The sequence below is a fragment of the Ruditapes philippinarum genome, unplaced genomic scaffold (genome assembly GCF_026571515.1).
Source record: "Ruditapes philippinarum isolate M1 unplaced genomic scaffold, ASM2657151v2 ctg8949_1_1_1_1, whole genome shotgun sequence".
In the NCBI taxonomy this organism is placed as follows: domain Eukaryota; kingdom Metazoa; phylum Mollusca; class Bivalvia; order Venerida; family Veneridae; genus Ruditapes; species Ruditapes philippinarum.
Window position 1 is genome coordinate 2,624 of NW_026858584.1, and position 12,395 is coordinate 15,018.

Sequence of the window (12,395 nt, forward strand, 5' to 3'; positions counted from 1 at the left end):
GAGGAAAAGGCCATTACGATATTCCCTCCCCCCCACCACACAAAAAAAGTATTTTCGTGTTTTCCATTATCGTCGTGAAAACATGCTGATACGACATTTTATTAAATTTTATATATGACACTAAAATATGATATTAAATTATATGTATGTATGTGGGTTTTCACAAAAAGGAAGAGATTGTATTCCACGGGGGTGGACTTATTATATGGATCTTTCATCATATATGGAGCTCAAATGCAATTTTGGGCAGAGATTCCTTTGTTTCTAGCCAAATCTTAATAAATGTTTAAATCAGAATTTGATCGAATGTTAAGCATCGGTCTGTGTTGATATTTCGTAAAATCTCTGTATTTTGATTCCGTTTGGTGACATTTACTTCATACGCATTGCATGTTTTGGACACAAAAGAACCCACGATGGAAAGAATATCTCGATGAAGACTGCATAGAATTCAAATACAAAATGGGTAGTATAGAGGAGAGCCAGGAGGGTAGAATCGCATTTTGGTTTTCTAACAAAAAGTTTGAATTCTAAATAACTGTTTAAAAAGTTTAAAACTTTCACTGCGATTCACCTAATTTTACTGTCACATCTTGTGTAATACATCACATCTGTAGCAACGAAAATTCACATATACTTTTTTTACCGATGCTCATTTTTAGATCCATATGGGGTTCCACCCCCGTGTATTCGTTATACCCAATTTTCAGAAATTTACGAAATTTGTAACAACAGGTCAACAGCATAACACAAGTTTCAAAATATGTCATATAGATGATATATCTATATTTTGTCTCTTTACTATTAACTCTGATGAAAATATTGGCTTCATTTGTTGTTTTTTTACGTTTTTATTTTCTTGAATGTTAAAAGAACGACTTAACATTACGTTGGTGAACCATGACAACACAGGAAGCAAGGAACACTATAACGCTATATTCGCAAGAAGACAAGTGTAAATGCAAATCTGCAGTTTCCAGGCTTCTGAAAGAACAAGTGATCTCCCTTGACGCAGAGGGTGTTCAACTAGGTAAAGATGGACCACTGACGTTACTACAGATAGGGACATTAGACGGGGACGTCTACTTGTTTGATGTTATGATTAACGAGAAGAAACAAGATAAAATGTTCTTCAAAGATACTACACTTGACAAAATTCTAACAAGTACAACCATAGTGAAAGTAAGATGATGTTTTCTACGAGGTTTATTATTAATCAGTTTTTTAAAGGGCAAACATTCGAAAATGATTATATGTTTATAATAAAACATCTGAAAGATAAAAGATGTTCTATATATTTTACATATTATACTAAAAGAGAATCGTCTGAATTTCTCCAAAAGTGAGAATAAGAAGCAGGCTTTAGTCGTTTCTTGTTTCTCAAACTATATTTTTGGCAAATTTATTAAGTTCAAGTGAGGAACGTGTTTTCAACTTTTCAGCATTTTCTGTCTGTCAGACCACTGACAAGTTCACAGGCAGTATTTTTCTATGACATTATGAGTATAATCTAATTTTAGTAAATTTAAGTATTTTAAAGACAGGTAATGATATTATGGTAATACTAACAACACACCATTAAATGAAGAATCTGTCAAATGAGTATTTGTATACATAACAAGTCTGTCTAACAATATAAGATATCGTCATTTCAAAACAGACCATGTAGGATTTTTCATTCTTCCTTTGCAATTAAACTTTAAAGATAAATGCTATAGTGTACTTTTAATGATCTTCAAATTTTCATTTTTGTTTTCTAAGGATTGAATGCTAAAGTAGGAATATAAACAATGCGTAGTATCTTAATTTCATTGAGTGTTAAATTAAGAGGGATTTTACTGTAACCCTACAAAGGTGTTTTTTATGTACATTTTTGCTCTCTTTTTTTTTTTGGCATGACTGTTTAAATGTAAATGTACGAGTTTCTTTTAAATATATTTTAATGTGGAGTGTTCAAAAGACTTATTTTACTTTATCTGATATCATGTCTGTCATTAATATGAATATTAGATTGCGAAGTGACTTATATGTTTTCAGGTTATTCAGTCTTGCTCAGGTGACAGTGCTGCTCTTTATCACCAGTTTGGTATCAGGTTGGAAAACGTCTTTGACACACAGGTAGTTACTGTACACTTAGTCTGACTGGCTACTATATAATCTTATATGTCTCCAATGCATACTAAGATCAGCCGACACGTTCGTGCAGTCTGACCATGGTCGGTCCTGTTCACTATTCAGTCAGTTCATATTTTGATTTCCCCTAACATGACCATGTCCAAGTCCAAATTAAATGATGGACAAATCTGTTTAAGATAGAGTGACAATGGCTTTTGAGATATCTATGATGTCTGCAAAACAGTTGTGTTTAAGCCATTCACCACGACCTTTTATTGTAAAATTGCCAAAATATATATAATATATTGTCTATTTCAGGCAATTTTACAATAAATAAATATATATATATGTAAATCACACATAACATGTTTTGATTTAGAACCAAACAAAGAATAAATTGGGAGATAATTATTTCCAAATTTTAAAATTTAACTGCTCTTCAATCATTCCACATCGCAAGTCTAATGTAGGACTTAATAATTTCGAAATGTAATAAATAAGAGTAGTTCTTGCTTTTCTAAATATACTTATTAAAAAGCATATCTTTCACAAACAAACGTATGATACGCTATCCGCATTAATTTTCTAATTTTCAAGATTTTCATCGACTCTTACATTTTCTTTTTTATCGTTTATTTTTTCACTTCGACGATGATAATTTGTAAGTTCAGTTAATAATTGACATTTTTTAACAAGGTAGCACATCTTGTGATTGAAGAGCACAAAGGGAAACGACTTCCTACTAGAGAGAAACTTGCAGACATTTGTAAACTGTATTCTCAAAATGCCGAAGTTTACGAGGGCAAGGATGACGTTTAGGTGATGATCTTGAAACTTCTTATCGACCACGCGATTTTCGTGCAAATTTTAATTGAAATGGATAATTTTGTTGTGTAAAAACAAAGTAACAAATTTCAGCGTATTGAGGGGTTTATACAATAATTTAATAAACTAAAGCCCGCCCCACCAAAAAAACATATATATACATTGTAAACATAATCGCTGAAAATATGGAAATATTCTAAATTTAGTGGAATTTGAAAAACGCAAGACTCGTAGTCCTATTACATTTTGAACAACCTTGTATATGTTCTCTTCAATCATACTTACTTCCAATGTAAATGTGACATTAAACTCATACAGCGTCTGAACTGGATTCGACGTTTTTGATGTTCACAATGTAACTGAAACAGATGTATAAACAAATAATTTACCACAAATTATATTCAAGACTCATATTTTACCTCAAATTACTTTCCAGTTGGAGTGGAGCAAGATTGCTGGCAATTACTGGGCAAAAAGACCTATGACGCAAACAATGATCGATTATGCCAGTGGAGACGTTACATCTCTCATTCCAGAAGTTTACGAAACGCAAAAAGAGTAAAGCATTTGTTCTGTTATTCAGTTTTATGTAAATATATGTGATAAACACTTGTCCGTGCCAGGTTGCATTTTAAGGGATGAGGCATAAGAATTGAAGTCACCGTTCAACTCTGCATGATAGTAAAAGGCGACTAAATGGGTTACTTGCATCTCTTAGCTCCAGCAAGTGAGTTGGTGTTGACATCTTGTGTTGCTTTAAGTTTGTAACACACGAGGTTAGCAAAAATCATCTTTCCTGTTTCGGTGCCATATTACATAAAATGTGTTGGTGCGCCGAAATTCAAACAAAACACACAAACGGAAACCATCTGTCAGCTTAGTGCCGTTGCTTTTGGATACTTTTGGGATTGCGTTTCGTGAACGTTGCTCACTCTTGTTGAGTTTTTATTCTTGTATTTTATGGCACCTACTGTTAGAAATTTATCTTCCTAGGACGATGGACGATCTATCTGATATTCTTTCTGTGTTTTAAAGTGCCTGTCGGATACATCGGTTTAACTTCCTAAAAATATCATCTTATAGTCAAGTGACATGTGGGATTAATAAAGCGTTGGCCAGAAAATTTGATACGACATTACATGTAACATCATATAAAACGTCCAAAAGCCATAGTTTGTGGAACGTAATTGATAAAATTTAATTATATGCACGTGCTTTATTTTTTTTTACAAATTTCAATAATGTGATAATTAATTAATTTTCGACTTTTTAAAGATATATCACAAGAAATCAACTCCTTGATTTGTATGAAGAAAGGGTTCTAGAAGAAATAGAATTAGACATTGAGCCGGCTGCAAAAGAAAAGCGCAAAACCAGAAATTTGAATATCAGAATGGATATCCTTGAAGACATGGCCAAAAAATATAGACAAGGAACTGTTTATGGAAGCATTACGGATAAAGATGAGGTAGGTAAATTAGATCTAGGAATACAGTCAGAAGGTAAACATAGTGAGAGATTAGACTTAATTGTGTTTGATTGTCCAAAAAAGACGGGATTATATACGTTCTTTTCGGAATATTTAAATTTTGTTTTAAACAAATTTATTTCAGCTAAAAGTAAAAAGAATTTTATCTCACAATACAGCACAACTTGGTAAAGATCTCGATAAAAAAGAGGATTTTCACATGTTTTCTTCAATGAAAATTGCGGCAACTGAAATGCAAGACGCTACTGATGCACTTAAAGACGATCCCGATTACAACATGACAATTCCAGTTCCTAAATTAAAGTTTTTCACTAACAACAGTAACGTTCCCGGAAATGTAAAACGGATTGCACAAGAGTTGCTGGAAAAAAATAAGTCTACAATATTGCGTAGAATCCCGAGAAAGTATACGATAAATTCTCAACTTTCCGATCTAACAACTTCAGAAAAGATGGTCTTGGAACATTTGAAGGTAAACATAGTGAGAGATTAGACTTAATTGTGATTATACACGTTCTTTTCAGAATATTTAAATTTTGTTTTAAACAAATTTATTTCAGCTAAAAATAAAAATAATATGATCTCATAATAAAGCAAAACTTGGTAAAGATCTCGATAAAAAAGTGGATTTTCACATGTGTCCGGTATTTCTTCAATGTCACATTCTTCATTTTTGTTATTGCTTACTGTAACAAGCTAATCATAAAAGCTAGTATGTTCTTTTATATATAGTCTCATTTCGTTAATTAATGTAAATGACATTTTTCTTATGATAAATGTTTTTGAGCGCCATAATTACTTAAATGATTAAACAGAAATTAATAAATGATTGATACATGTTTAAGTGATATATTTATCTGTATTTGAACAGATCAAGGCATTGCAAGACACCAACTTCTCTGACCTGGCTGATCACAATAGCGTCATAACAGAACTGAAACAGCAGTCTATGGCAAGTTACCTGAAGTCACTTGAAGAAAAACTGGAGACACCAGAGGAGTTCATACCAGATCGTAGCGTCAATTTTAAGCTTAATGAAATTGAACGCTTTGGCTCAGAGCATCTTAAGAAGGATGCGTTACGAATTAAAGGAAAAGTCGAAGATGTAATATGTTCGGATGTGCAGAGGAAGTACAAAGCCGATGAACCGCTCGAGAATTTATCATCTACGGAATATCAGATTATCCAAAACCTAAAACCAATTGGAGATAATGCCCCTAACTACCAACCGACTGTTGTTGCATTACATTGGAAAATTGCGGCAACTGAAATGCAAGACGCTACTGATGCACTTAAAGACGACCCCGATTACAACATGACAATTCCAGTTCCTAAATTAAAGTTTTTCACTAACAACACTAACGTTCCCGGAAATGTAAAACGGATTGCACAAGAGTTGCTGGAAAAAAATAAGTCTGCAATCTTGCGTAGCATCCCGAGAAAGTATACGATAAATTCTCAACTTTCCGATCTAACAACTTCAGAAAAGATGGTCTTGGAACATTTGAAGGTAAACATAGTAAGAGATTAGACTTAATTGTGTTTGATTGTCCAAATAAGACGGGATTATACACGTTCTTTTCAGAATATTTAAATTTTGTTTTAAACAAATTTATTTCAGCTAAAAATAAAAATAATATGATCTCATAATAAAACAAAACTTGGTAAAGATCTCGATAAAAAAGTGGATTTTCACATGTGTCCGGTATTTCTTCAATGTCACATTCTTCATTTTGTTATTGCTAACTGAAACAAGCTAATCATAAAAGCTAGTATGTTCTTTTATATATATTCTCATTTCGTTAATTAATGTAAATGACATTTTTCTTATGATAAATGCTTTTGAGCGCCATAAACACTTGAATGATTAAACAGAAATTAATAAATGATTGATACATGTTTAAATGATATATTTATCTGTACTTGAACAGATCAAAGCATTGCAAGACACCAACATCTCTGACCTGGCTGAGCACAATAGCGTCATAATAGAACTGAAACAGCAGTCTATGGCAAGTTACCTGAAGTCACTTGAAGAAAAACTTGAGACTCCAGAGGAGTTCATACCAGATCGTGGTGTCAATTTTAAGCTTAATGAAATTGAACGCTTTGGCTCAGAGCATCTTAAAAAGGATGCGTTACGAATAAAAGGAAAAGTCGAAGATGTTATATGTTCGGATGTGCAGAGGAAGTACAAAGCCGATGAACCGCTCGAGAATTTATCATCTACGGAATATCAGATTATCCAAAACCTAAAACCAATTGAAGATAATGCCCCTAACTACCAACCGACTGTTGTTGCATTACATTGGAAAATTGTAGCAACTGAAATGCAAGACGCTACTGGTGCACTTGATGACGACCCCAATTTCAACATGACATATCCGATTCCTAAATTAAATTTCCTCACTAAGAACACTAATGTTCCCGGAAATGTAAAACGGATTGCACAAGAATTGCAGGAAAAACAAGAGTCTGCAATCTTGCGTAGAATCCCGAGGAAGTATACGAAAAATTCTCAACTTTCCGATCTAACGACTTCAGAAAAGATGGTCTTGGAACATTTGAAAATTTCTTCACAGAGTTACGACCCTGTCGTTGTTGACCTTCATTGGAAGAATAATGTTGAGAAGTTGGAAAAGGACATAGCAGATTTCCGTGCTGGAAACCTTATTGTCAATGATGGTCTACGGAGGAAACTAGACTTTTTTCAAAAAAGTGAATCAGTTCCAGTGGAAGTAAAGCAAAAGGCGTCAGAATTTCTGCAACTATTACTGTTATCCCAGGGTAACAGTGGCAGAGGGAGGAGAAGGACAGTTGATCGTTGAATCGATTTAAATTGGTTCAAGTCTATGCAGACAAAATCCTACACAGTGACTAGTTTATTTTAACATTTAATTGAACAAGTTTTGTTACCTTTTTTAATTGCATGAAGTACATAAAATAAATTTTACGGATTGAGTAGGAAGCTTTAAATGTTGTTTTTTGTTGTTTTATTTTTGAAAACTCTCTCCGGTATTAGTATTTCATAGATTTTAAATAAATGGAAACAAAATATCCAATGAATAAACCAAACTATACACATCATTTCAACTTATGCTTGCTTTGTTACGCATACATACTATATTCATAATAAGTATTCATAAACTAAATTCATGATTCATAGGTGTTCGATTTGAGGTAAATGTATAAGCTTGCACGAACAAGATTTTATTTTGAAAAAATGGATACATTGTTTAATCTTTTTAAACAAGTACGTTAGGAAAAATCATTGATTAGAAGATGTGGCGTGAAGATGAAATAATAAGGAATAAAAAGAAGAAATAGGAAAAAAACACAACATTACATTTATCTATACATGTATATCAAAATGGCTCGTAGAATTTTTTCTTAATTAATTAGATGTACTAATTGTGACGTTGTATTTTTTCAACTTGTATATTTCTTTATTTCTTCTTCTGATATTTTATTCATAAAAAGATTTTATCTTTATAATGAGTGATCAGTATAGTTTTATACATACAAAACATGTTTTAATAGGGTGTAAAATATTATAATAATGTTGAGATTTTTTTACAGCGCTTCTGTATATTTCTATATAAGTATGATTGATTTATGTATTGTGTAATGTTGATTAAATTAAATTTTATATAAAAATAATAGATCTTACTTATACTGACACATTTTTTTAAAAAGTCCTTGGTAAAGAGGAAGCAATTCTGTTATGTGCAAAATAAGTAAAAAATGCGTTCCTTGAATATCAAAATATTCATATTTTCCAGATTTTGGTTTAGTTTATATGCATGGTGTAGATCTAACATATGATCAAATGTTATGAATATTACATTTAAAATAAGAAATACACCATGTTAGAAATTCATTTCACCAAATAAAAAGAAAGTCCAAGGAAACATAAAAAGTAAATGCTTAGACAAAAAATGACATTCTACATCACTAACCTTCAAACTACGATTTTGAAAACGTTATTTTATGCTTTAAAAGAAATAAACATATTCAGGCCATAATGATAAGCCATTTTCTAATTTGAGAAACAGAATATTTATGCATATTTGACTGTTTAAGAAAACTGGCTTGTAAACAAACACTAGATCTGAATGTGCCACTCTCAATACAATTAAACTTGTAGATTATCTCTACAGACATGTTGCTAAAAGCAATTGGTTATTGAATCGGAAATACAAAAATGTATTGCAATTTATTAATAATTTATTTTTGTGGGGTGATATGGTATTCACTTATTATCTTAACATAAGCAGTAGTAAAAAGTTGTTTTAATAAGATACTTTAAATGCTTTTGTTCAATTGTGTGAAAAAAATGTTCCATGTTCTGATAAATTGTTGGAATATCCATTGTTTTATTACCCAAACATATTGATTGGTGAAAAAATAAAGTAAAATCATGATTTTATGCTGGTGTTCCGTGTATAGGTGACTTGTTTAACATGAATGGGTTTTATATGAGATCAATGAATTCAAAAGAAAATATAGTTTGAGTCCAATTTTTTAGCATGTAACACAGTAGTTAAATATCTTAAAATTGCCTTGATGGTTATTCTGTAAGTGCTTTGAAAAATGTTTCAGGACCTTTTATTCCACCAATGCTATCTCAGATTTTGAAGAAAAAAATGAAAAAGGTTCACGACCGATGTATAATAAATTAAAATTAAATAACTGTACACCTGTTTTTAAACTTAAGTGGAAACAAAACTTAATGCTAAATTTGAAAATAAAGAATGAAACAACATATTTTTTCACTTATATTTGACACCACTAAAAACACGGATTTACAATGGTTTCAATACAGAAATGTACACAGAATAGTTGGCACAAACGAACCTCCGTATAAGATATCATGCAAAGACAATCCAAACTGCAAGTTTTGCAATAATAATGCTCAAAGCTTAGAATACCTCTTTTGGAACTGTGAAGTTGTTTTCGATATGATTCATGGTCTTTTTGAAAATACTCATTTGCATTTGACAAGAATACAATTTCTTTTAGGTATACAAAATGCAGATTATGAAACAAACCCTTTGCTTTTGTTTGTACATATATTATTATAAATTGATATGTATTTAATTGATGATGTTGATTAAAAACAAAACACAAAATATAGTTTTTCTGTAGTTTTTATTTTCCGTCAGTTTTTGATGGTGTTATATTCTTGTCATAGAAAGTCGCAAATGTTTTTGCAATTGTCCAGCCCGCTGTTTTAATAATAGTGTTAAGATCTACCCCACAACTCTTAGCTTTAGAGGTAGATGCTGAGCGCGTACTGTGTGGACCATATTGTTCCTCTAAACCGGCATTTACCATAACAGTTTTGATCCAGCGACTAATTGTGCTACGTGATACCCCTTTGTGGGGCTTTTGTGTGCTGATGATCAACATTTCACCATTTCTTAATACAGCAGTTCTTGTTAAATAATCTTGCAATGTTCCAACAAAACAAATCAAACAATTTTGGTATTTAGTAATTTTCATTGGTTTTAGTTTGTTTCCTGGCTTGCTGGTTTTTAGAATTGATGTTGGATTAATAACTACATAATCATTGTTCAGCCCACACGTGAGGTCTGTGATTTTAAGCTTATGTCATGTTTGACAACGTTGCGCCGACACTAAGAGATAAAGCATACACAATTTCCTTGATAACTGAAGTAAAGATAAGGTCTCCGCTGAGTCTAAATAAGACAGCACAATATTTATATCCCAAATACACGCATATTTCGGTACTGTTTGTTTTTCCAAGAAACAACCTTTCATGAATCTAATAATATGACTATTTTCATGTATATCTACATTTGAACATATTTTTAAGAAAGTGCTTATTGCTGACCTAGCAGTATTTAACGAACTGTAACCTAGTCCTTGATCGAATAAGATTGAAAGAAAATTTAATACTTTGTTAATACTGGGTTTAAGGGGATGTTGCAATGATCCGCAAAAATGTATCCATTTTTCAATATATCTGTCATACCGTTGTTTTGTGGAATTTCTCCATGAGCTAAGGATGAGTGCTCGAACCCGTTTAGGTACTCCCCTTGTGATCGCAGGACTCTCCGGATATGCAAAAAAACCCTAGCCTCATCTTTTTTAGAGGATGTTGTATATGGGGTTTGTGATGAAGTGTCAGAATCGTTTGTTGACTTGGTAGAAGATGACAAGGGCCGCATATGAGATTCAATAGGTTCGGCCACCAGTTTTGGCCAGACTGGCGCTATTAGAATTGCCTTTGCTTTGTTTTCTTCCACCTTCTGTGGTAGTTTTGGTAGCAGACTGAAAGGAGGAAACATATGATATAATTCATTGCTCCAGACTATGCTAAATGCATCAATTGCGATTGCTTGATGATCGGGGTACCTAGATACATATGAAGAAGTTTGTAATTTGTTCTTGATGCAAATAAATCTATGCTCATGGATGGATACATTTCCAACAATAAACCAAAAATGCTGTCATGCAGAGACCATTCCAAATCATCGTTCGATTTCCTAGACAATACATCCGCTGTATGATTCTCTTTTCCCGGAACATGAGCTGCACTCAAGTGTATATTACGCTCTATGCACCAGAGCCAAATTTCGCGAGCAATATTGTCCAGAACCTCAGTTCTGCCCCCAAATTTTGTAATGTATGACACACTGTATTATCCATGAATACTTTAACATGTGAATTCTCAAGGTCTTTGCATAACGCCATGATTGATATTTGACATGCTTTAAGTTCTAAAATGTTAATGTGTAAATGTTTGTCCTCTGGAAGCCAGACTCCTTCTGTTTTAATGTCATTTGTTTCACAAGTATAGCAGCCATTGATCCGTGACATCTTTGTAGAATGTAATCCGTTGCTTTCACTTTTGGATTTAATCTTCGCCAAAGGAAGTCATCAATTTGTGGGACTTGCAGCCACGGTGTGTTTCTAGGCCTTTTCTGTCTGTCTTTGATCTCTTTGATTTTTGTTTCATCTTTTTCCTTTAGATTAGCTTGCAGAGCACTTGTTGTTAAATTGGCTAGTTTCTCATCAACTTCCGGACCTACTTCACAATCTTCTGCATAAAATTCTTCCAGATCCTGGAGAAAGGATACATCATCTTCATCATTAGACTGCTCCCCCGAAAGAAATACATCAATGTCATCTTTATCTTTCCCTTGAGTGCTATGTGCATCCGTCTCTTCTTCAGAATCTGTTTCTGAATCTGACTTCTGTTCACATACCCTTTTTGCTGAACTTTGCCCATCATCAATATTGGTTGTTGTTTTTCTTTTTAAATCATTGACATCTTCTTTCAATGCTTGCATGGATTTGTGCATTTCTGCAACGGACTTGGCTATTCCTGAGAATTCATCCATCCGTTTTTCAAAAGTTCTCAAGATCGCGTCACCTGGTAAGCTTTTCCCGTATGGGGCCTCAGACTCCGAACCAGACGCCATATTTGTAATTGATATGGTACCTAAAAATGAGTAACATGTTTTGTTAAATCTCAAGAGATATTGACAATATTTTGTCTGTCTTAAATATCTTTATATTTTCGTCATAAATCAAATGTCACATATTTATACTATAACCGAACAGGAGAAACGAATTACTTTCGTTTTCCGAAAATCTAATTTTATCCGATAACGGATATATAAAACATTGTCCATTCGATTGTTAGTAAGCCCCGCATAAAATATGCATTACTACTTGGCGTAACGCGCATATCTAAAACGCCGCACTGCTCGGCTATTCATCAGCTGATAAACACGCGCACCTGCTTAAATATTTAAGGGGCAGATTATTATTTATCAATTTATTCTTTAGATAACTTGGACACTAATTGCATTTTTTACCAACACGATAAACATATATATATATCAATACTGTTCTAAATGCATCGCTTATTAGCTATAATGCAGTACATGTTTTGTAAACAAAACTCGCTTATTTAGCGAATGGTCACATCATC

The 12,395-nt window shown here is 32.8% G+C and overlaps 1 protein-coding gene across 1 annotated transcript; it reads left to right on the forward strand.

The window, feature by feature from the left end:
- Nucleotides 1-828: 828 nt before the first annotated feature.
- On the forward strand, nucleotides 829-7,783 carry LOC132753660 (uncharacterized). Its single transcript, XM_060744155.1, has 7 exons — nucleotides 829-1,182; nucleotides 2,038-2,118; nucleotides 2,812-2,931; nucleotides 3,377-3,498; nucleotides 4,216-4,408; nucleotides 5,301-5,939; nucleotides 6,361-7,783. Exons 1-7 carry the CDS (start codon nucleotides 901-903, stop codon nucleotides 7,255-7,257), a joined length of 2,334 nt encoding a protein of 777 aa, XP_060600138.1. The 5' UTR covers nucleotides 829-900; the 3' UTR covers nucleotides 7,258-7,783.
- The last annotated feature ends 4,612 nt before the right edge of the window (nucleotides 7,784-12,395 follow it).

What these genes read in the sequence shown, in the direction of transcription:
- LOC132753660 (XM_060744155.1), top strand. Translation starts at nt 901, where the DNA reads ATGACAACACAGGAAGCAAGGAACACTATAACGCTATATTCGCAAGAA. An exon ending in ACGAGGGCAAGGATGACGTT is followed by an intron (nt 2,932 to 3,376) that starts TAGGTGATGATC and finishes ATTACTTTCCAG; the next exon opens with TTGGAGTGGAGCAAGATTGC. An exon ending in GTTTACGAAACGCAAAAAGA is followed by an intron (nt 3,499 to 4,215) that starts GTAAAGCATTTG and finishes GACTTTTTAAAG; the next exon opens with ATATATCACAAGAAATCAAC.